The sequence below is a fragment of the Aquarana catesbeiana genome, linkage group LG10 (assembly GCF_042186555.1).
Source record: "Aquarana catesbeiana isolate 2022-GZ linkage group LG10, ASM4218655v1, whole genome shotgun sequence".
Classification (NCBI taxonomy): domain Eukaryota; kingdom Metazoa; phylum Chordata; class Amphibia; order Anura; family Ranidae; genus Aquarana; species Aquarana catesbeiana.
In genome coordinates, this window is record NC_133333.1 from 12,259,987 (window position 1) to 12,285,579 (window position 25,593).

The 25,593-nt window shown below is 45.4% G+C and overlaps 1 protein-coding gene across 1 annotated transcript; it reads left to right on the forward strand.

Annotated features, from left to right (window-relative positions):
* The first annotated feature begins 1,301 nt into the window (after positions 1-1,301).
* On the forward strand, positions 1,302-23,961 carry LOC141110337 (uncharacterized). The gene is made up of 7 exons (XM_073601634.1): positions 1,302-1,325; positions 3,120-3,170; positions 11,738-12,216; positions 12,381-12,449; positions 18,365-18,637; positions 18,904-19,105; positions 22,184-23,961. Exons 2-7 carry the CDS (start codon positions 3,130-3,132, stop codon positions 22,293-22,295), a joined length of 1,176 nt encoding a protein of 391 aa, XP_073457735.1. The 5' UTR covers positions 1,302-1,325; positions 3,120-3,129; the 3' UTR covers positions 22,296-23,961.
* The last annotated feature ends 1,632 nt before the right edge of the window (positions 23,962-25,593 follow it).

Consider the following 25,593-nt stretch of genomic DNA (forward strand, 5'->3'; position numbering starts at 1 on the left):
GGAGGGTAGGGGGTGGAATCAAGGAACGGTGCTCAGAGGAGGGTAGGGTGTGGAACCAAGGAATGGTGCTCAGAGGAGAGTGAGGGGTGGAACCAAGGAACGGTGCTCAGAGGAGGGTAGGGGGTGGAACCAAGGAACGGTGCTCAGAGGAGGGTAGGGGGTGGAATCAAGGAACGGTGCTCAGAAGGGGGTAGAGGGTGGCGACAAGGGGTGACCCTGTGAAAGGGGTAAAATCTTCCAGAGCTGAAGTGGTTAAGGTGCGGTTGCAAAGGGTCAACAGTGATCATTCCCCATTTAAGTCTTGTACAAATTTGAGAAAACACATCTCATAGGGTATTTGAGGAACGTTGCCTGAGCCAACATGAATTCCTTTACAATGCAACCAAAATGCTTGTTACTGCTATAGGTGGGTAATGTGTAGGCTGCTGTATGATTCATTGTTTGTGTGAAGTAGCCCTAGCACGCCAACCCAGCCACTCATGTGAACGAACATTTAGATGACCTTTTATGGTAAAACCTTGGACATTTATTGCGACAATACAGTAATCTGCAGAGCTAGTAAGGAAGAGCAGAAAAGTAATACTATTTTTTATGTGCTTCCTGTTGTCTACATACCCAACTGGCCTATCTATTGCTTCATTAGGGCGTTGGCTTAGAGTGTGGCGGTGTTCTCCCATAGCTGAGCTGCGCTGAGTAAGTCTTTGTTTTATATTGTCTTTTCTTACTTTGTATAAGTTTCGTGTTATATGTTTATATAAAAGGAAACGGTTAAATCATTCGTAATCTTTTGTTTACTCGGTGCTCTGCTGGGTGTGCGGGAACGGAGAACTCAGAGCAGTAAACCGTCTGCTGGAATCTGATATATCAAGAAAATCTGCCGTGTAGGATTCCTGCATGTTACATTGTTTCAGCCCTTTAACTCTTCATGTACAGTAAAACACTTATATAGTTTTATCAAAAATGATGAATTTATGAAAAATTGCTTTTCTACTTGGTCATTGCTGGACGCCATCCAAAAATCTGATTCATAGCTTCCTGAGTAGCCCCGCCACACCTCTTTGGCGCCAAAACAGAGCAGAAGAGGTTTTAGGCGGTAAAGAGAGCCTAACCCCTTGAAACAGTCAGCTTGGTGGTAGGGCATCGAACGGAAGGGTGTCGGTAGCATAAAGCATATTACGATTGTTGGCTGGCAGTCTGGAGTACATGTATAGTATTTAGAACTACAGTATCTGAATTTCTTACATATTTGCGAGATGAACTTTGACTTAGAGGAGAACTGAAAGTAAGAAGTGAAAGCAGGGGAGGGAAGAGCGAGGAGAAAAGAGGTGAGAGGAGGAGAGGGAGAGGAGAGGGAAGTATAAGGAAAGATGGGAAAGAAATGGATAGGGGAAGAGTATAGGAGAAGAGAGGACAGGGGAAGAGGGGGAAAAAAGAGAAGAGGAGGAGGAGGAAGGGGGAAAAGTAGAGTAGAGAGGGCAGGAGAGGGGAGAGAAGAGAGGCGATGAGGGAGGATGAGGAGAGAATGAGAGAGGAAAAGGGAAGAGGAGAGGGGAGATGAGAGGGGATAAGTAGATGATAGGAAAATAAAAAGGAAATTAAGGAGAGAAGAGAGGGGAAGAGGAGAAGGGAGAGAAGAGAGGAGTAGAGGATAGGGGAGAGGAGAGAAGGGAAGGAGAGGATAGGAGAGAGCAAAAGGGCGGAAAGAGATAAGTAGATGATAGAAAAGTGGAAAGGAAAGGAAAGGAAAGAGCAAGAATAGAGAACAGGATAGAAACGAGGGGAAGAGGAGAAGGGATGAGGAGAGGATAGGGGGGGAAAAGAGGGTCAGAATAAAGGGAGGATAAGAGGAGGGAAGAGCAGAGGATAGGAGAGAGGAGGGGAGGGAAAAAAATAGAAAAGGAGAGAGGAGAGGAGGGAAGAGCATATGATAGGGGAGAGCGGGGGGGGGGGATAGGATAGGAGAGAGGAGAGGAGGGAAGAGGATAAGAGAGAGGAGAGGAGGGAAGAGGATAGGAGAGAGGAGGGGAGGGAAAAAGAATAGGAAAGGAGAGAGGAGAGGAGGGAAAAGCATATGATAGGGGAGAGCAGGTGGGGGGGTGGATAGGATAGGAGAGAGGAGAGGAGGGAAGAGGATATGAGAGAGGAGAGGAGGGAAGAGGATAGGAGAGAGGAGGGGAGGGAAAAGAATAGGAAAGGAGAGAGGAAAGGAGGGAAAAGCATATGATAGGAGAGAGGAGGGGAGAGCATATGGTAGGGGAGATGGGGGAGAGAATAGGATAGGAGAGAGGAGAGGAGGCAATAGGATAGGATAAGAAAGAGAAGAGGAGGGAAGAGGATAGGATAAGAGAGAGGAGAGGAGGGAAGAGGATAGGATAGGGGAGAGGAGGGGAGAGCATATGATAGGGGAGATGGGGGGGGGGGGAGAATAGGATAGGAGAGAGGAAAGGAGGGAATAGGATAGGATAAGAAAGAGAAGAGGAGGGAAAAGGATAGGATAAGAGAGAGGAGAGGAGGGAAGAGGATAGGATAGGGGAGAGGAGGGGAGAGAAAAGAATAGGATAGGAGAGAGGAGGGAAGAGGATAGGATAGGAGAGAGGAGAGGAGGTAAGAGCATATGATAAGAGAGAGGAGGGGAGGGAAGAGGATAGGATAGGATAGGACAGAGGAGGGGAGAGAAAAGAATAGGAAAGGCAAGAGGAGAGGAGGGAAGAGCATATGATAAGAGAGAGGAGGGGAGGGAAGAGGATAGGATAGGATAGGACAGAGGAGGGGAGAGAAAAGAATAGGAAAGGCAAGAGGAGAGGAGGGAAGAGCATATGATATGAGAGAGGAGGGGAGGGAAGAGAATATGATAGGAGAGAGGAGGGGAGGGAAGAGAATATGATAGGAGAGAGGAGGGGAGGTAAGAGGATAGGATAAGAGAGAGGAGAGGAGGGAAGAGGATAGGAGAGAGGATAGGGGGAGAGAGGTGGAAAATACTGATGTGCTTTTTTCATCATGATTTTTGATTCAAATCTTTGGTAATGTGATGATATTTCTTCATTATGATTTTCATTATTCAGCTTCAAATGATTGTTCAATGGTGATAATTTTATACTCTATGTTTAATGTCTTAACAGAACATCAGTCATGGCCAGGGAGCCCCTGAATAAACCTGTTCAAGAAACTGGGTAAGTGTGAGCAATAAGAAGAATGGACAGAGGGGGAGATACCTGATAGAAATACAATACAAAAAACAAAATTAATGTAGAATTCCAACAAACAGGCTGGCGCTCCAGACTACACTACATGCCTACTATTGTCTACTAACATGTGAGTTTAACCTTTTACTTATCCAATAAAGTCAATGATTTTACACTATATGGAGCCTTTTTTTCCTTCCATGACCATATCTGCAATGCTGTGGGCTGATGTCTGAGTACCTGTCAGTGTGAACATCTTTAGCCTGACCCTGCAGTCTTTGATGTCCCATCTCGGTATAAGTTCTCTGATCCATTGGTCGTGGTTCGAGTAGTATTAACAAACAGCTTTCTCTGATCCTCTGTAACGGGGGATCATGAGTTTCTGGTAAGCGGCCAGTCTGATTTCACGATGGTGGAGCAAGCACGCTTTTTTCTTCTCACAGCAAGAATCTATGTTTTTTGGAACTTTTTCAAGTTTCTTTTATACAGTCAGGTCCATAAATATTGGGACTTCGACACAATTCTAATCTTTTTGGCTCTATACACCACCACAATGGATTTGAAATGAAACGAACAAGATGTGCTTTAAGTGAAGACTTTCAGCTTTAATTTGAGGGTATTTATATCCAAATCAGGTGAACGGTGTAGGAATTACAACAGTTTGTATATGTGCCTCCCACTTTTTAAGGGACCAAAAGTAATGGGACAGATTAACAATCATCCATCAAACTCTCACTTTTTAATACTTGGTTGCAAATCCTTTGCAGTCAATTACAGACTGAAGTCTGGAACGCATAGACATCACCAGACGCTGGGTTTCATCCCTGGTGATGCTCTGCCAGGCCTCTACTGCAACTGTCTTCAGTTCCTGCTTGTTTTTGGGGCATTTTTCCCTTCAGTTTTGTCTTCAGCAAGTGAAATGCATGTTCAATCGGATTCAGGTCAGGTGATTGACTTGGCCATTGCATAACATTCCACTTCTTTTCCTTAAAAAACTCTTTGATTGCTCTCACAGTATGCTTTGGGTCATTGTCCATCTGCACTGTGAAGCTCTGTCCAATGAGTTCTGAAGCATTTTGCTGAATATGAGCAGATAATATTGCCCGAAACACTTCAGAATTCATCCTGCTTCTTTTGTCAGCAGTCACATCATTAATAAATACAAGAGAACCAGTTCCATTGGCAGCCATACATGCCCACGCCATGACACTACCACCACCATGCTACACTGATGAGGTGGTATGCTTTGGATAATGAGCAGTTCCTTTCCTTCTCCATACTCTTCTCTTCCCATCACTCTGGTACAAGTTGATCTTGGTCTCATCTGTCCATAGGATGTTGTTCCAGAACTGTGAAGGCTTTTTTAGATGTTGTTTGGCAAACTCTAATCTGGCCTTCCTGTTTTTGAGGCTCACCAATGGTTTACATCTTGTGGTGAACCCTCTGTATTCACTCTGGTGAAGTCTTCTCTTGATTATTGACTTTGACACACATACACCTACCTCCTGGAGAGTGTTCTTGACCTGGCCAACTGTTGTGAAGGGTGTTTTCTTCATCAGGGAAAGAATTCTTCGGTCATCCACCACAGTTGTTTTCCGTGGTCTTCTTGGTCTTTTGGTGTTGCTGAGCTCACCGGTGCGTTCTTTCGTTTTAAGGATGTTCCAAACTGTTGATTTGGCCACACATAATGTTTTTGCTATCTCTCTGATGGGTTTGTTTTGTTTTTTCAGCCTAATGATGGCTTTCTTCACTGATAGTGACAGCTCTTTAGATCTCATATTGAGAGTTGACAGCAACAGATTCCAAATGCTAATAGCAAACTTGAAATGAACTCTGGACCTTTTATCTGCTCATTGTAAATGGGATAATGAGGGAATAACACACACCTGGCCATGGAACAGCTGAGCAGCCAATTGTCCCTTAAAAAGTGGGAGGCACATATACAAACTGTTGTAATTCCTACACCGTTCACCTGATTTGGATGTAAATACCCTCAAATTAAAGCTGAAAGTCTGCAGTTAAAGCACATCTTGTTTGCAACCCCTACTATTATATTTATACAAGTACTAACAGCACCCTATTAAGTCCAGCATTTATTAGCTCTACTGAAGGGGAAGAACACCCAAAACATTTTGTGTAAAAAGATTTGCGCCAACTCCTACAAAGTGAAGCAGCCAACACAACAACCTGACCAGTGTAAATGTGTGAAAGAATATACAAAGTGTGGCGCTAAAAGTAATGTCATTGGAAAAATATATTAATAGTGATATCTACATAGATAGAGGTACACAATCCTGAGGTGTGCACCAAAAACGCTGGTATTAATTTTATAAGGTGTATACGGAGATAATGACCTCCCTAAATGTGCACCAAATACGCTGGTGATGATCCTAAGAGTGTATAGAGAGATATTGATCTCCCCACCCAAAATATCACAAAAGCAAAATCAACAATGATAAGAATTACATATACAGTGGTATAACTACATCCATATACCGAGTAAGTGAAAAAAGTGGGCTGATATCCAGTATAACAGCATTGAATAAAATATCTGAAATAATTGCCTAAAGGTTCAACTACAAGGTATAAACATAAAAAAGAGAAAAAATATAAGTTCAGGAACAACACAGTGATGTGTATTGAATAACCTATAACCCAAAAACAGACTAAACTACAGAATCAAAAGTCCATCAGGGTAGTAAGTATAAAAATATTTATAGTCCACCACTATGTAATGGGATGATTCTGGATCGCTTCATATCAGCCTAGGAGCAAACAGTCCTTTTAAGTGTGGTAAGCAAGAGTTGTTAGACATATCCCTGCACATAGGTGGATTCTTCCCTTAATATGGTGATATCGGCCCAGAAAAATAGATACACAACGCCCTTACCAGACAAGGTGGACTCACAGAGAAAGATTTACACTATGTGGAAGTTTTTTCCTTTTTACTTATCCATATGGTAACGGTCGCTGAGGAAATCATCTCTTCATCTGATGATGGAGGCCGACCCCGGACTCTAGCTGAGTCCTGCCGAGGATACGCCACTAGATGACATCTGTTGAGCTCCACTTGGCTAGAGACGTGCCATTCGGTGACATCAGTTGAGATCCTACCCAGGACCGCCACACGGTTTTACAGTGCCACACCGCCTGACGGTACAAGCTCGTTTGACTCACCGCCAAGGGCCTGTGAGTCCACCTTGTCTGGTAAGGGCGTTGTGTATCTATTTTTCTGGGCCAATATCACAATACTAAGGGAAGAAGCCACCTATGTGCAGGGATATGTCTAACAACTCTTGCTTACCACACTAAGGCCCCTTTCACACTGGGGCAGTAGGGGGCGTTGGCGGTAAAACAGCGCTATTTTTAGCGCTGCTTTACCGTGGTATTCGGCCGCTAGCGGTGCGGTTTTAACCCCCCGCTGGTGGCCGAAAAAGGGTTAAAACCCCTCGTATAGCGCGGCTATAGCCGCGGTATTACCGCGGTATAGCCGCGCTGTCCCATTGATTTCAATGGGCAGGAGCGGTTTAGGAGCGGTGAATACACCGCTCCTTCACCGCTCCGAAGATGCGGCTTGCAGGAGATTTTTTCTTCTCCTGCCAGCACACCGCTTCAGTGTGAAAGCCCGAGGGCTTTCACACTGAACAAGCAGCGGAGGCTGTTTAGGGGCGGTTTGCAGGCGCTATTTTTAGTGCAATACCGCCTGAAAACCGCCCCAGTGTGAAAGGGGCCTTAAAAGGACTGTTTGCTCCTAGGCTGATATGAAGCGATCCAGAATCATCCCATTACATAGTGGTGGACTATAAATATTTTTATACTTACTACCCTGATGGACTTTTGATTCTGTAGTTTGGTCTGTTTTTGGGTTATAGGTTATTCAATACACATCACTGTGTTGTTTCTGAACTTATATTTTTTCTCTTTTTTATGTTTATACCTTGTAGTTGAACCTTTAGGCTCGATTCACACAGGGGCAACACGACTTTAACGCGACTTTGCACGGCGACTTCAACGCGGCTTCAACGCGACTTCGGCGCGACTTCAGCGCGACTTTAGCAAATTACAACGCGACTTCAAGTCGCCTCCAGGACAGGCGACTTCGGCTGTGGCCAATCACAGGACAATCAGCTCTCTGGGAGGGAGGGGTTTTCCCTGCAAAGTCGCTTGACTTTGAGAGAGAGATCCGACTTGGAAGCGACTTCCATTGATTTCTATGGTACAGGTCGCCTACCAAGTCGGATCCAAGTAGTACAGGGAGTACGCTCTGAAGTCGGAGCGACTTCAGTAGTGTCTATTCAGACGCTCCCATTCACTTAAATGTGAATCTCTTTCTGGGGCGACTTGGGGCGACTTGAGGGCGTACAAGTCGGATCCCAAGTCGTCCCAGTGTGAACCGACCCTTAGGCAATTATTTCAGATATTTTATTCAATGCTGTTATACTGGATATCAGCCCACTTTTTTCACTTACTCGGTATATGGATGTAGTTATACCACTGTATATGTAATTCTTATCATTGTTGATTTTGCTTTTGTGATATTTTGGGTGGGGAGATCAATATCTCTCTATACACTCTTAGGATCATCACCAGCGTATTTGGTGCACATTTGGGGAGGTCATTATCTCCGTATACACCTTATAAAATTAATACCAGTGTTTTTGGTGCACACCTCAGGATTGTGTACCTCTATCTATGTAGATATCACTATTAATATATTTTTCCGATGACATTACTTTTAGCGCCACACTTTATATATTCTTTTACCCAAAACATTTGTTAACAAAGTTAAATGATTTTGGACTTTTAGATCTTTGGCCTGATACTCTCATTAGTGGATCTTAAAGAAGATTGATACAATTCGCGCAGAGATCTCTACTGTTCCGACACCCTCCACGCTTTACACTTCATGCCCACAGGCACAATCATTATTTCCCTCTTTCAACCCCACCAATACAGACGAAGTTGCTAAACTACTTGCTAATGTCCACCTAACCACCTACCCTCTGGATCCTATTCCCTCACAAATGCTACGTGCACCCTCTGGCTCTATCCTACACTCTCTAACCCACATCTTCAATCTCTCCCTCTCTTCTGGCATCTTCCCCAACTCTCCAAAACATGCACTTGTCAGACCCATACTTAAAAAGCCCTCATTGGACCCATCCAATCTTAACAAACTACGCCCCATCTCCTTGCTCCCCTTCTTATCCAAACTCCTCAAACGTCTGGTCTACAACCGACTGAGCGCCCGCCTTGCTGATAATAACCTTCTTGATCCCCTTCAGTCTGGATTTCGTCCTCAACACTCCACAGAAACCGCTCTTCTAAAACTAACAAACGATCTACTAGCGGCCAAAACCAATCGACACTATTCTGTACTCCTACTCCTGGACCTCTTTGCTGCCTTTGATACGGTTGACCACCCCCTCCTCCTCAAAAAACTACACGCCTTTGGTCTCCGTGACTGTACACTTCGCTGGTTCTCTTCCTACTTATCCAACCGCACCTTTAGCGTTTCTTATAACTCTTCTTCCTCCTCTCCTCTTCCTTTCTCTGGGTTCTGTTCTTGGACCTCTCCTATTTTCAATCTACACCGCCTCCCTGGGTCAACTGATAGCCTCCCATGGCTCCCAATACTACCTCTACGCTGACGACACCCAAATCTATTTCTCTACCCCTCAGCTCACCCCCTCTGTCTCCTCACGTATCAGTCATTTACTCTCAGATATATCAGTCTGGATGTCTCACCACTTCCTCAAACTCAATCTATCCAAAACCGAACTTATAATTTTTCCTCCCCCATATGCCCCTTCCCCTGATCTCTCTGTCAAAATCGATGGCACAACTATAAGCCCATCCCCGCATGCCAAGGTTCTAGGTGTAGTCCTAGACTCTGAACTCTCCTTCAAGCAACACATCCAATCACTGTCCAAATCCTGCCACCTCAACCTCCGCAACATCTCCAAAATACGCCCCTTTCTAACCAATGACACAACAAAGCTCTTAATTCACTCGCTGGTCATCTCTCGCCTCGACTACTGCAACTCCCTCCTCATTGGCTTATCTCTACATAGTCTATCACCTCTTCAGTCCATCATGAATGCTGCTAGACTCATCCACCTTACCAATCGATCCGTGTCTGCTACTCCTCTCTGTCAATCCCTCCACTGGCTTCCGCTCGGCCAAAGAATTAAATTCAAAATTCTAACAACTACGTACAAAGCCATCCACAATTTTGCCCCCAGCTACATCACTAGCTTAGTCTCTAAATACCAACCTACTCGTTCTCTTCGTTCCTCTCAAGACCTCCTGTTCTCTAGCTCCCTTGTCACCTCCTCTCATGCTCGCCTCCAGGACTTTTCCAGAGCCTCTCCAATCCTATGGAATGCCCTACCCCAATCTGTCCACTTATCTCCTACTCTCTTAGCCTTTAGACGATCCCTGAAAACCCTTCTCTTCAGGGAAGCCAATCCTACCCACACCTAACAACTGTATTTTCATTTTCTCCATCAGCTCATCCCCCACAGTTATTACCTTTTGTTTCCACTTGACCCTCCCTTCTAGATTGTGAGCTCTAATGAACAGGGCCCTCTGATTCCTCCTGTATTGATTTGTATTGTAAGTGTACTGTCTGCCCTCATGTTGTAAAGCACTGTGCAAACTGTTGGCACTATATAAATCCTGTATAATAATAATAATAATAATAAACTATGGATTCCCTAGAGCTCCATATGAACGCAACTGACTTTTTTCAACCATGAACTATAAGTTTAGTCTAGCAGCTTTGATATACTTGTAAGAGGGGCTTCATGGTTAGCTGGTTTTGGTGCCAAGAGCAGTCCCTCCCTGCACAAACACTGTCCCTCCTGCTGAGGCTGAACCCCCCCCCCACATGGAAGACAAATATATTTCCAAGATATTTAGAAAAAAATATATATACTGTATATGCATAGCTCCCAACTGTCCCTGATTTCGGGGGACTCTCCCTGATTTGGAGCAATGTCCCTCTGTCCCTCTTTCCCTTTCATTTGTCCCTCATTTTGGTCTGATCTATATAGTTGTATATAAAATGTACTTTTTATCTTTCAAAAAGTGTTTCCCAGCGCTAAACCTTTCATCTGATTTCTAAATTGCTGCATTTGTAGATTTTAAAAGCCAATATAAGAAATAATAGTGGTACAAAAAGCCCTTCTGGATTTAATTAACCATTTTTTTTGGTTAATTCTCCGTTAAGGAGGTGTGGCAGGGGGGCGTGTCCTATGCCTATATTTGTTAGTAGGTGTCCCTCATTCCCATCTCAAAATGTTGGGAGGTATGTATATGTGACATATATTTACAATATATTGGAAATATATTTATCTTCCATGTGGGCCTCCTCCATCTTGTGCCCTGCTCCTTGCCATAGGCCTTCACATGACATTCCTAACCATAGACCTTTGTATCCCCAAATAAGAAATGTCCACACAAGAAGTCGTTTTGCTGCACTTTACTGGTTGAAATCAGGAAACGGCATTACAGTCACATCACCAGGACATACATTCTGGAGTCAGTTGACATTACACAGTCAATCACTTTGAGTGGATGGTCAGCAGTAGTCACAAGTGAAAGCATGTGCAGTACCTCAGCAGCCATCTCCCTTATAATCTCTCCTCTGCCTGGGGTCATTAGTACGCACAGGACCATGCTCTCTGTAGTCACCTCCTCCCGAAGGTACATCTCTTTTGGGAACCCTCCAGAGAATCAACCTCACACAGGGATCTCTAACCTGGCCTAAAAGGTCTTTTGCAATAAGTCCTAGCCCCCACTCCAGGAGCGACACTACAGCTGGCTCTTCCTGCATACAGGTCCACTCCACTCCACCTGTCCTCCTGCCCACTCCAGAGCCTATGTGGGCTGGTTACATCCACATATTAAAAGGGTGTTTAGCTACCATGCCCCAAGTCTGTCTGTGCTCCTCTCTACCTTACTTATACATGGGCACTGGCTCACCTGACATAACTGTAGGAGGGTTCTACCTACAAGGGGCCTAGCACCTGGTGACACTCTCTGCTGTCACCAGACACTATTCTGGTACAGTACCACCTAGTGGCAAAGTAGCTAACTGCACCTCCCTGCATACTTTTCGAGGAATATTAAAAGATTTTGGTCTCTTTGATCTTTGGTCCTTCTGCTTTCTTCCTGTCATGTCACCAAGTCTAAAACTGGCCACAGACGGTTCAAATCTTGGCTGGTTCAGAAGGGAATGGACGAGATTCAAACCATGTATGGGCAGGCTGATTGTACTCAAGTTGATGGATTTCTCATGCAATTATTGTCAGCGGCTAGAGCCACTAGCAATAATCACCGTGTTCTCCCGGCCGGGACGGGTCCCCCGCAACTGACTGTGTTGATGGGGGACTTTAGAGATTTTATTTCCTGCAACCCACGGGTTGCAGGAAAGAAAATTGCCCATCTATGGCCAGTTTTAGTCTATCATAGTTTTGCTTGGATTTCTAGATTTCGAAACTAGGGTTTAAATACAAAAATCTAATGAAAAAGTTTAATATTTTATACAGGTCCAATAATCAAACGGTGAAAGACCATCCCCAAGGTGGGTCTGGAGTTAGTACAGCCGAGAAGTCAACGACCATCGAATCGCTGGAGGTTGCGAGTGATAAGGGAGAGACACCACCAGTGGAAGAAAATGATGGATTGCCCAAGGAATGGGCTGCTTCTTCTGGGGTTAAGGATGGTCACCTTCACACAATTAAAGTAAGCGTTGAAACCCAGACAGACTTAGGATACTCTGAGCAGAGCTCAGAGGTGAAACCAGAACCAGAAGTGGAAAAGGAAAGCGATATTAAGGAGATGAGCACACAAACCCTCTTAGAAGAAAAGGACCAGCTTTCACCGGAACGTGACGTCAAAGGAAAAAAGAAAAAACAGCGACCGAAAAAGAAACGTCCCTCAAAAGAGAAGAAAGAAGCCCAACCGAATCTATCAAGTGATGACACACAAAGCTGGTCCATCTCATTCCAACTTCCATTGAAGTCTGGTACGTAAATCTTCCATCTTCAAAAACAAGTCAGCACCCCCACCCCTTTTCCCCATTACACCTTGAATTGGGCTGTCTTTGGCTTTTTTGACTGCTTACACGATGTACTGGGTTTAAGTCAGAATGTTCTAATAAATATTTTCTTGTGATTTTTTTCCCGGCAGGTAACATATTTCAACTGGTTTCCTGTTTGGTCCTTCTTTTGTTCTTCTGCTTCATTGGGGTCACACAATGTAAGTAAACCTTAATGTCATATATAAGTAGCACCGTCTTAGTTTGGTAGACTGCTAGGTAAATTTAGTTAGCTGCTCTGTAGGCAGAGGAACAAATTTTAATTGTGTTAGGAGCTGTGCAGTGTTTCACAGGTTGCTGGTTGTCAGAAACCATGACTCAGACTGAGACAGAAGTACAGTTAAATCACACTTGTTTAATAATAATTAAAAAAAAAGGTAAACAGAGTAAACGTAGTCAAAATGTAGCCAGAGTTCAGGAACCGGAACAGATAGTCAGATAAGCCAAAACGTCAGGGAGCCAGAGATGAGCGTAGTAGAACAGCAAGCAGGATCTGGAGCCAGAAGCAATGTCAGCCAAGCAAGTCTTTAACAGGAACACAGGAGAGCGTCTCTAGAGATGTGACCAAGGTGACGGCAGAGATCATCTGGACTGGACGGCTTAAGTAGGCAGGAGTGACGAGCAGGATATCATCAACAGGTGAGTCACTGTGGAGAGATTGGAGCTGGCACTTACCCGACAGCTGAGCGGCCAGGTTTGAGAAGGAAGGGCTGAGCCCAGCGCTGGCACTGGTCTTCTGCTTTCCCCTGTGTTCTGGAGTGTTTTAGAAGTATAGTGGGAGGAAGAGCAGGACAAGCAGTCTGAATATTTGAGGATCACCAGCCAATCCCTGGGGAGGCATGCCCAGAAGGCGGAGGGAAAGCCCATAAATACTCTGAGGACAAGCAGTCTGGGAGCAGAGTCCAGCCATGGAGAGGAGACCCCTGTTCTGGGGGCTCTGCCCTTGGGGCAGAGAGGAGAAGGAAAGAGGCCTCAGGAGTTTGGTGCAGCCATTAAGGTCTCATCTAGGCTTAGCTGAGAACCCTACAAGAAAAAGACAGGCTGGGTCAGCGAGTAGTCAAAGCAGTCAGGAGTTTTGGAAGGAGGAAGCTCCATTTCCCTGAAACTGAGTGAGCACTTAATCCAGCCATCCAAATAAGAAGTGAATGTAAAGTGAAATACACTACAAGTCAGGACCAAGTGCAGCCAGGAGTTGTGCAAGTCAACCTGTAGGTGGGGTGCAGCAACAATAACACACTTAGTCCCAGTGCAATGAAGAACTAGTATTGCAAAGACAGTTCACAAATAACCCAACTGAGTCAAGAACACTCGCAGTCCTAACAGTAGATAGAGAGCAGAGTACAGCCGGACTGTAGAAAGGGGTAGAATGTGGCTTGGCCGCCTTGTGCCCAAGTAAACAGATGTCCAGAGAAGTCGCAAGCCCCACACTTTCCCTTCTCGCCAGGAACCTTTCCCTGCCGCTAGTCCTATCCTTACCAGGTGGGGTACCTGCCCCTTGCTTTGTGCACTGGTCCAAATCATTTGGTGGAGAGGGGATTATGGTGTGGGGTTGTTTTTCAGGGGTTGGGCTTGACCCCTTAGTTCCAGTGAAGGGCACTCCTAAGGCGTCAGCATACCAAGACATTTTGGGCAATTTCATGCTCCCAACGTTGTGGGAACAGTTTGGGGATGGCCCCTTCCTGTTCCAACATGACTGCGCACCAGTGGACAAAGCAAGGTCCATTACGATATGGATGAGCGAGTTTGGAGTGGAGGAACTTGACTGGCCTGTACAGAGTCCTGACCTCAACCCGATAGAACACCTTTAGGATGAATTAGAGCGGAGACTGTGAGCCAGGCCTTCTCGTCCAACATCAGTGTCTGACCTCACAAATGCGCTTCTAGAAGAATGGTCAAACATTCCCATAGATACACTCCTAAACCTTGTGGACGGCCTTCCCAGAAGAGTTGAAGCTGTTATAGCTGCAAAGGGTGGGTCATCTTATTATTGAACCCTACGGATTCATGCCCCGTAAACACGGTCGGATTTTCCGGCGGAAAATGTGTGATCGGACCTTGTTGTCGGAAATTCTGACCTTGTTGTGGGCTCCATCACACATTTTCCATCGGATTTTCCGACACACAAAGTTTGAGAGCAGGATATAACATTTTCCGACAACAAAATCTGTTGTCGGAATTTCCGATCGTGTGTACACAAATCCAACGGACAAAGTGCCACGCATGCTCAGAATAAATAAAGAGATGAAAGCTATTGGCCGCTGCCCCGTTTATAGTCCCGACGTACGTGTTTTACGTCACCGCGTTCAGAATGATCGGATTTTCCGACAACTTTGTGTGACCGTGTGTATGCAAGACAAGTTTGAGCCAACATCCGTCGGAAAAAATCCTAGGATTTTGTTGTCGGAATGTCCGAACAAAGTCCGACCGTGTGTACGGGGCATAAGACTGGGATTCCATTAAAGTTCATGTGCGTGTAAAGGCAGGCGTCCCAATACTTTTGGTAATATAGTGTAGATTGCACTGGTTCACATCAGTGCAGCTTTGAAATCGTGCTACTTCAGCATGATTTCAAAGCCGCAGATCAGTGCGATTTGCACCTCCAATATCATTGCGTCCTGCGACTTCATTTAACAGATGTCTATGCAAGTCACAATGAAATCCCCAAAAAGTAGTGCAGGAACCTTTTTCAACGTCGCTGCAACTTGAATAGCAATGATTTGAATGGTTTCATTGCCGGCAATAGGGTGCGACTTGTCATGCCATTTTGAACGGTCAAATTGCATTACAAATTGGGGGCTAAGGCCAATAATAGTCCGAGAGCCATAGAGAGATATCAGAGGATGGGGGGGGGTGACCTAACAACAGAGCCTACTGTAAGGTTTAATTCAACTTTACTGGGGTTGGGGGCAACTCAGTACAGAGACATGTAGGTGAGGTGCAGCGTGGTGTGGCGGCAATAATGCACACAGTCCAAGTACGATGTAAAGAATTAGTATTGAAGTAATGCAAAAACAGCTCACAGCAAATCCGGAGGGAACATCGAGAGTACTCAACAGTGTGTACAGAAGAGGTATCAGCCAAACTGAGGCAGGGGCAGAATGTGGCCAGGCTGTCTCGTGTCCAAGTGAGGAGTTGTCCAGAAGAGTTGCAATCCCTACTCTTTCCCTCCTCACCAGGAACCTTTTTCTGCCATTAGTTCTGTCCCTAACAGACAGGATACCTCCCTCTACCCTACCCACTCGCAAAAATGCGTGCCGAGCCTGGGAGCCAGGTCTTTAAATAGGCTCTGCCTGACCCAAGATGGCTGCCAGAGTCGCATAGGGCAGCAGCATCCAATAGGACAGGTTCCCCAGTGACCCAGGAAATCGTAGTGGAACCATGTTCCCCTTGACTTCCTCTCCAGCTGCAGCAAAAGGGCCCCTGTGCGACGCACAGATGTTCGTCTGGGGGGGGGGGGGGGTGTTCACTCTGCAAAGACATTATCGGTTAGGGGATGTACGCTCGTGTGTCTCTGTGTGCCTAATCAACACATGGTGGGACGCGTAGCGTGCACCTGCAGATAATCTCCCATCAGCAGAAACGGTAGTATACTCTGGGTATGCGTTGTTCTCTGAACAGTGCAGAAAAAGGATTCACGCCAACGGTAAAAACGGGAGCTTTTGAATTGTTATGGTCAGGGACAGAGTTCATGTTTGTTAGCCATGTGTCAGATATGGGTACTCACTGAGGCCGAGATGCTGAGAGAGGTAACCTCTTGCGAGGGTCCAACACAGGTAACTGGAGGCAGAGTCTGTGAGCAAGCCAGGGGTCAAGCACTGGAGACAAATAGCAGAGTCTGAGAGCAGGCCGAGGGTCAATCACTGGAGACAGGAAGCGATATCCATAGACAGGCCGAGGGTCAAACACAGGAGGCAAGTCACGAGGTCTGAGAGGCAAGCCGAAGGTCAGATGCAGGAAGAGATCAGTGTAAGTCAGGGTCAATCCGGGTCACAACGGGTAATCAAGAATCAGGATACAAGCAGGAAACACACAGGAAGCTGAAAGACAAACCAGCAACTTGGCCATGGCACAGAGTGGCTTTTATAGGCAGTGGGAGGCTCAGGTTGTGCGTGCCCTATTGCCGTTCCACTGAATTGCGCATGCGCATTAGCCGCTCCGCTGTATTGTGCCCAGGGATGCGCCGGGGTGCCGCTCTACCGATATTGGCGAGGCTGGTACTTGCTTCTTTCCTGACACCATGCGGCTTCCTTTTTTTTAGTTGAAGAGCATGGCTTCCAGGTAAAACATACACACTTTCCCTGCCCAGACACGCCCATAAGACTCCCCTAGCCATTATTTTGTATAAACTCATCCTGTTGGAAGGATTTCCTGTGTTGACATTCATATCCTGTGAGGTCATTTCCCATGGAGGAAGCGATTGGCTGTTGGGGGCGATCACTTCCTGTTCGTCATTGCTTTTGTTGTCTTTGAATAAAAGACCCAGTGCGGTGCTGAGATGAGGACGTAAGCTGTGGTCATGTCTGTTTACTTGGGGACAGGGCTTTTTTTCAGCGGGAATGCAGGGGGAACGCAGTTCCAGCACCTTCTGGACTGACTGTATGTAATGGTAAAGGGGTGCTGGGGTGTGCTGCAGGGTATTGATGCTCACTGCTGGGGGATCTATTCTAGCTGGAGGGGATATATTTTTGCAGGGCGGGTCTATTGTTGCTAAGGAGGTCTATTGTTGCTGGTGGGGGACATATTGTTGCTGGGGGTGGGTCTTATGTTGCTGGGGGGTCAGTTGTTGCTGAAAGAGATCTACTGTTGGTGGGAGGGGGTCTATTGTTGATGGCTGCCGGAGAGTCTATTAATGCTGGCTGTGCAGAGATCTGTTGATGCTGCCAGGAGTCTATTGCTGGGGGGGGGGAAATTTTGTTGCTGGCTGCAGGGGATCTATTTTACTGCTTTTCTTGATATCATTACCAAATTCCATACAAATTACTTAGCAACACAAAATGATACTTGGTTCTGTATTGTCTAGAAGGGACGGTATTGGGAGGTGGGTAGGGGGTGGAACCAAGGGATGGTGCTCGGAGGTGGGTAGGGGATGGAACCAAGGGATGGTGCTCGGAGGTGGGTAGGGGATGGAACCAAGGGATGGTGCTCGGAGGTGGGTAGGGGGTGGAACCAAGGGATGGTGCTCGGAGGTGGGTAGGGGATGGAACCAAGGGATGGTGCTCGGAGGTGGGTAGGGGGTGGAACCAAGGGATGGTGCTCGGAGGTGGGTAGGGGATGGAACCAAGGGATGGTGCTCGGAGGTGGGTAGGGGATGGAACCAAGGGATGGTGCTCGGAGGTGGGTAGGGGGTGGAACCAAGGGATGGTGCTCGGAGGTGGGTAGGGGATGGAACCAAGGGATGGTGCTCGGAGGTGGGTAGGGGATGGAACCAAGGGATGGTGCTCGGAGGTGGGTAGGGGATGGAACCAAGGGATGGTGCTCGGAGGTGGGTAGGGGATGGAACCAAGGGATGGTGCTCGGAGGTGGGTAGGGGATGGAACCAAGGGATGGTGCTCGGAGGTGGGTAGGGGATGGAACCAAGCGATGGTGCTCGGAGGTGGGTAGGGGATGGAACCAAGGGATGGTACTCAGAGGTGGGTAGGGGATGGAACCAAGGGATGGTGCTCGGAGGTGGGTAGGGGATGGAACCAAGGGATGGTGCTTGGAGGTGGGTAGGGGATGGAACCAAGGGATGGTGCTCGGAGGTGGGTAGGGGATGGAACCAAGGGATGGTGCTCGGAGGTGGGTAGGGACGGAGAAAAGGGGTGACTCGAAAAGGGGGAGTTCCTGCACCTATTGTCTGAGAAAAAAAGCCCTGCTTGTGGATATGCGGGAAATAGAGTGATAGGTAAGATGCATTATACCATTAGACGAAATGGGCGCTTAATAGCGCAAAAGCGTATAGTGGGTTTTTCCACGACAAGACGTACAAGTGACCTGGCTGAACTGACTACAGTATGAGGTTGTATATATTTGCTTGGAGTGCATCAGACATTCACACTCCATTACAGCTCTGATTTTCTTTTACTTTATTTTTCAGGCTTTCCAGTGGACAATGTGAAAGAAGGGTGCCATGTCTACAGCGTTGTTGCACACAGCAGCATCACCAATACAATCCTGGCTATTACAAAAGGGAGAACAGATCTGTGTGAGATCTCGGTAAACATGTCCCAGAGGAGAGTCTCCTGTGCTGGAGACTGGGTCTTCCTCATCAACGAGACGTCACTGCTTCTGTTCACTGATCACAAGGAGAAGAGCGACTCCTACTTTCTGGAAGCTGGAGAGATGCAAACCTTTCCATTCAAATATGAAGGTAGATGTCATGGGTGTAAATAGAACCTTCAGGACCCCCGGTGCAAGAAACCATGAAGGCCCCCCCTTCCTTGACCCCCGGCCAGGGCCCTTCCCTCCAAGCCCAGTGGCAGAACGCCAGGGCCCAGTCTGCAAGTGCGACCTTTGTAACCCTGGTAGTTCCCCACTGGTTTCTGTCGTTTTTTATTTTTGCTATTTTTATTATTTCATTATTATTATTATTATTATTTTTTACAATATTGTTTTTTTAATTCTCTTATTTTCTAGGTGTATTCAGGGATCTAGAATCAGCTCTAAAACAATTCAATCCTGAAGAAGCTCTGACTACCCCTTCTGTACCTACTGAAAACCCGCCAGCTCCGCTTACCGCTGAAAAAATGCCTGGCTGGGAAATTGCTTTAATCGTTTTAGGAATACTGGTGCTCACCGCTGCAATTATAGTGGTGGGGCTGTGTGTGTTCAGAGGCAGGTAAGGCATGACTTTGCAACACAAAGGGCTGTATTTATAAAAATAGTTTGCATAGCTGTTCGCCTGTTGAACCTGCATGCCAAATCATTTTGTTCCAATGGGGCAAAATCGCATGTTCTCAGGCTATATTCTCTGCAAATCAAATATTATTCATTGAAAAAAAACTGTGGGAAAAGTACACTTTATGGCCACTAGATGGTGCAGAGCATCATAAGCTATAAGTATGCTTCTCAGCACCATCTAGTGGCCATTTTGTGGTACTTTTCTCATTTACTCTTTTTTGTTGTTGATTAATGAATAACAGAGAATATAGCGTGAGAACATGTATTTTCTCAGTGGATACAAAGGGAGAGATTTACGAAAAACCAGTGCACTCAGGATCTGATGCTGCTCTGCATAGTAACCAATCGGCTTCCAGGTTTTCTCATCAAAGCTTAATTGAACAAGCTGTAGTTAGAAGCTGATTGGTGACTATGCACAGCTGCGCCAGATTCTGTGTGCTCCAGTTTTAGTAAATACCACCCACCTCCCTCCCCAAAGTGTTCTCTGATTGGGCAAGGTGGAGATTGTGGACCACCACTGATCTCTGAAGGCCGGCCATGTGTCTTAATGTGTTCAGTAAGTAGTAGGTCAGCTACTGCACTTGAGACATCAAAACGAATGGAGCTCATTGTAGTAGCGGTGTCTTCTTAAGTGATCTCTTCTAGGGGGATCCTACAGGTACGGTATATACTGTACATAGGTACATTGGTCCAAGCTGGACCAAAAATAACTACAGTTGTTCTTAAAAAGTTTGCATCCCCTGGCAGAATTTGTGAAATTTTGGCAATACTTTTGAAAATATGACTGATCGTGAAATCCCCCAAATGGCCCTGATGAAAAGTTTCCACCCCCTGGAATGTTTGCCCTTGGTACAGACACACACAGGTTACAAGGCCAATTAAAAGGTTAATTTCACACATATGTGGCTTTTTAAATTGCAATTCGTGTCTGTGTATAAATAGTCAATGAGTTTGTTCGCTCTCACTTGAATGCACTGAGCAGGCTAGACACTGAACCATGGGATGCATAAAAGAACTGCCAAAAGACCTGCATAACAAGGTAATGGCACTTTATAAAGATGGTAAAAGGATATAAAAAGATATCCAAAAATATGCCAGTCAGTACTGTTCAATCACTTATTAAGTGAAAAATTTGAGGATCTCTTGATACAAGAGATACAAGAGGTGGACCAAGAAAGATTGCAGCCACAACTGCCAGAGGAATTGTTCGGAGTACAAAGAAAAACCCCCACAGGTAACCTCAGGAGAAATACAGGCGGCTCTGTAAAAAGACAGTGTATTTCTCCTGAGGTTACCTGTGGGGTTTTTTCTTTTTGTATCCTGAACAATTTTTCTGGCAGTTGTGGCTGCAATCATTCTTGGTCTACCTGACCTTGGCTTGGTATCAAGAGATCTCCTAATTTTACACTTCCTAATAAGTGATTGAACAGTACTGACTGGCACTTTCAAGGCTTTCAATAACTTTTTATATTATTTCCATCTATATAAAGTTCCATTACGCTATTATGCAGATCTTTTGACAGTTCTTTTCTGCTCCCCATGGCTCAGTATCCAGTCTGCTCAGTGCATCCATATGAGAGCTAACAAACTCATTGCCTATTTATACACAGACACTAATTCCAATTTAAAAAGTCACCGATGTAGGAAATTAACCTTTAATTGCCCTTTAACCTGCGTGTGTGTGCCACCTTGCGTGTCTGTACCAAGGCCAAACATTCCAGGGGATAGAAACTTTTCATCAGGGCCATTTGGGCGATTTCTGTTATTATTATGATTTAAAAAGGAGCCAAACATCTATGTGATAAAAATGGCTTCACATGATCACTATTCTTAACCACCTCAATACCGGGCACATTCACCCCCTTCCTGCCCAGGCCAAATGGCAGCCTTCAGCCCTGTCGCACTTTGAATGACAATTGCGCGGTCATGCATTGCTGTACCCAAACAAAATTTTTATAATTTTTTTCACACAAATAGAACTTTCTTTTGGTGGTATTTAATCACCACTGGGATTTTTATTTTTTGTGCTATAAACGAAAAAAGACCCAACATTTTGATAAAAAAAAAAATATGTTTTCCATAGTTTCTGTTGTAAAATTGTGGAAATTTGTAAGTAATTTTTCTCCTTCACTGATGGGCACTGATAGGTGGCACCCATATGTGGCATTGATATGCGGCACTGATGAGTTGCACTGATATATGGCACTGATATAGGGCACTGACAGGCTGCACTGATGGGCAGCACTGATATGTGGCACTGATGGGTGGCACTGATATACAGGACTGATGGTTGGCACTGATAGGCAGCACTGATGGGCACTGATAGGTGGCAATGATAGACAGCACTGATAGGCATTAATGATGGGCCGCACTGACAGGCATAACTGGTGGGCACTGTTTGGCACAGACTGACAGCACTGATAGGCACTAATTGGCACAGATTGGCAGCACTGGTGGGCACTGTTGGGGTTGCACTGATAATCAGGACACTGATGATCAATGCCCTGATTGTCAATGCAGATATCCCCTGTGTGGATTTGCCAGGAGGGGAGGATTGCCAATAACCGGCAAATCTTGTTTACATCCATGATCAGCTGTGATTGGATGCAGCTGATCACGGGGTAAAGAGCCGGTGTGATTGGCTCTTTACCCGATCACAGATCACTTGCCGAAGTGCGCCGTAGGGGCCGGGCAGGCAGCGCGAGCACCGGAGGATGTCATATGACGGCCTCCCGACAAAGAGCGGCCGCCCTCTAGCAGTCATTCGGCTACAGCGTGGTCTGCAAAGGAGTTACGTAAATGATTGGCACGATCAGTCATATTTTCAATATTAGCCCAGGGTATGCAAACTTTCGAGCACAACTGTATATGAAAGTATCCATACCTGGAATTCAGCTTTTAACCCTTGCAGTGCAGGGAAGGGGCAGGGCTAAATTGGATGGGGCCCACTGCAAATGTTATTTTATTAAATCCTGGTTGCATTAATCCTCAGATTATTGATTTATTGTGATTTCAGGCTATGTAAAGGGAACTGCCAGAACGGACCTCCACCAGCAGATCCAGATGAGCTGGAGACCATGGGAAACTCTCGGGTCGGGAACGGACCTGAACACCCAGCTACAGCTTAAGGATTCTCCTTTAAGAAAGCGCAGTTTTTCGGTAGCCTCTGCTTTTGTGTTGGATGTTTATATGAACTGCGTGGATGCGGCTCTTGATGTTGAAATCCTGCACAGCAGAGGCTCTCATTGTACACCGCGGCACATCAGTGATTTTAAAATTTTCATATCTGTTTGTTTAGTGTTGATCCTGCAAGAAATCCTGTGAGCTAAATACTTCATATGCTTGATTGTTAGCAATTTCATTGTTCCCAGCTTTCTTGGTTGACTACAGAACCCTTCTTGATGTTGCAGTGCTTGTTTTTTTTTCCTTGTTTTTTTTTTAAAGCGGCGACATAATTGTATGTGTTGCCTGTTGCAACCTGTTTCGGTGTGTCGAAACGCGTTGAGTTGCGTAAAAATACATGTTTTTTTGTTTTTATGCACTGCAATGGCATGAAGTGAAGCCGTAAGGCATTGCATTGTTCTTGTCCATTGCAGCAAGCTGAACTCCGGGAACAGCAAAACTGAGAGATTGCTCCTGCACTGCAAGGGATAGCTGCTTGTTTATTTCTATAAGAGTGAATATAGCAGATTTGCTTTCCCGATCCTTTGCTCTTGCAGGGTCTTCTGCATTCCCACACCTGTAGGTTGTAGTTCCAGTGTCCACCAGCAGATGTCTGTCAGCATCCGGCAGTTTCTAGCAATTAGTCATAACCTAATGCTGGCTGCTGGGAGGATATTTAGTCCCTCCTCTGCTCCTCCATCTTGTCTCAGTTTGCCCCTTGTTCTGTACTGGAGGTTGTGGGGGATCAGGTACTGCTTTTACCGCCTCCTAGACCTAAATTGGAAGTTAACCCATGGGAAGGGCTCATTTACACCAGCGGCAAGGACTGCTGCCCTTCTGAAACGTGATCCGCGGTTGGATTGCCTTTCAGGGGCATTTGACAGGTGGTTATGAGGCGATATGTCACCTCTCTTTTTAGCCCATAAATGCCTCACCCCCCCCCCCCCACGGCACAACTGCATGCATTGTACATGGTTGTGGGTTGGTTGCAGCATGGCTCCATTCAACTTAATGGGTCGCGCTTGGCCGGTGGTAGTGCCCGTTATAGCCGCTAGCAGTAAACATTGTATTCTGCATGCTGGGAAGATGGGGGGGGGGGGGGGAGCAAGCAATTTTATTTTGCAGTTAAAAAATCTAATCATCTATGGCTTGCCTTCAAATACTTTTTTACTGGTAGACATGTGCATTTCCTTTCAGGTGCATTTGTTTAGATAAAAAAGGGTAAATAAAGGGGGGGAGGGGTGTGGACATCACACAAAATGCATGTCTATTTGCTGGCAGGACGTAGGAGAGTCAGATCACGGCTCTCTCTTACACAAAGCAGCGTCCCAGCTCTCCAGTGGCCCAACACTCCCTTCTAACACTTCGCAAATCACTCCCTGAGCAGAGTCAGACCACCGGAGAGCCGGACCGCTGCTTTGTGTAAAGATGAGCTGCGGTCTGACTTTCCTATGTGCTGCCAGCAAAGAGTCTCTTAACCCTTGCTGCAGCATTTAGTAGTGTATAAAAGTAATACATAATGAGGTTAATAATAATTGAGCTTTTAGTATATGAATTTAGAGTAGAGTTAAGTTGCTACTTTGTAATGTCTTTCTGCTGTTATAATAAACTCTATCGATTGATTATCTGATATTTTTGCATTATGTCTTTTTCGTGTTTACTGTGTTTATTATATGGTTTGATAACAGGACTGCCAGACCTGAGTAGCACATTCTGCATGCCTTTGTTACAATATATCTGATAAAATATTAGAGAGGACACTGAGCTATTAAAGTGGAACTACACTACATCTGAGCAACACAAACCAAAACCGCTATTTAATACATTTTTATTATTCAATGCAATCCCCCGCCCCCCATCCATCGAAGTCTCTGTGCTTTATTTTGCTGAAAAATCACTTTGAAGAACACCCCCCTAGATTCTCTGTCTTGAAAAAGGGCAGATGATTCGTGTAGCATTTACTTCCTGGAATCCATCTGCCCTTAGCTCAAGCATGCAGACATGAGGGTGTGCTTAGCTGAGAAAACCCTTCCTCCCCTCCTCCCTTCCTAAAGACACCTGGGATGCCTAGCTCCCAGCTGGAACAAAATCCCTCCGTCCCTCTTTCCTCCTCATCTGTCCCTCAGAGGTTTGTTAGAGAACCTGTCAGAAACCCTGAATCAGACTGAGACAGAAGTACAGCTAAATCTCACTTGTTTAATAATAATACAAAAAGGTAAACAGAGTAAACGTAGTCAAAACATATACCTTAAAAAATGCAGCGCATAATATACGTGTAGGTAAATAGAAACAAGTGAATTATTTCAAATAAGTGCTTCAAAGAAGAGAAAAAAAAAATAATTGAAGAAAAATCAGCCTGATGGCCTGTGCTAAACATAAAGGCAATAATAAATGAACAATAGTGTCCCGCAACCCTGGGAGGTGAATAGACTCCAAAGCTTGGTGTTGTTCAGATGGTTGTCCCAAATTAAACTTCATGAAAATCGGATCAAGATAAAGGGATGAGGCAATGGTAAAAAGGATGGTAGGAAGGATGGTATGTAGGAAAACTCTTACCAGATCCCGTTGATTCCCATGTCAGCGACAGGGAATCGCATGAGCGTTATGCCACTCAGGGCATGGAAAGCGACATCTCCTCACTGGAATCCTCCAGGCTCGAATCTACTTGGAACTCCTGAGCCCAGACCCAGGCTCTACACCACCCTCCATGTTGCCCATTCATTTTAATGCATCGTGATCACGTTTTTTTAATTGTTAAATGGTGTTTTTTTAGAAATAAAAATACTCCCCGTTTTTTTACCTGCACTATGTGGAGGCATGTTTTTTCTTTCCACATATCCTTGCAATAAGTCAAGTATTCACTTGAGCTTTTTAAGTGACGTCTCCGTCTACCTGATTTGCATCCTGGTCTTGCTGTGAGGACTTTCCAGGTGGCCCCCGGAGTTCCATTTTCATGAAGTTTAATTTGGGACAACCATCTGAACAACACCAAGCTTTGGAGTCTATTCACCTCCCAGGGTTGCGGGACACTATTGTTCATTTATTATTGACTTTATGTTTAGCACAGGCCATCAGGCTGATTTTTCTTCAATTATTTTTTTTTTTCTCTTCTTTGAAGCACTTATTTGAAATAATTCACTTGTTTCTATTTATCTACACGTATATTATGCGCTGCATTTTTTAAGGTCAGTCAGGGAGTGCTGTTACCTGAGTGGTAACAAATACCCGGAAGTGTTACCCTGACATATTATTACTCTGTATGCT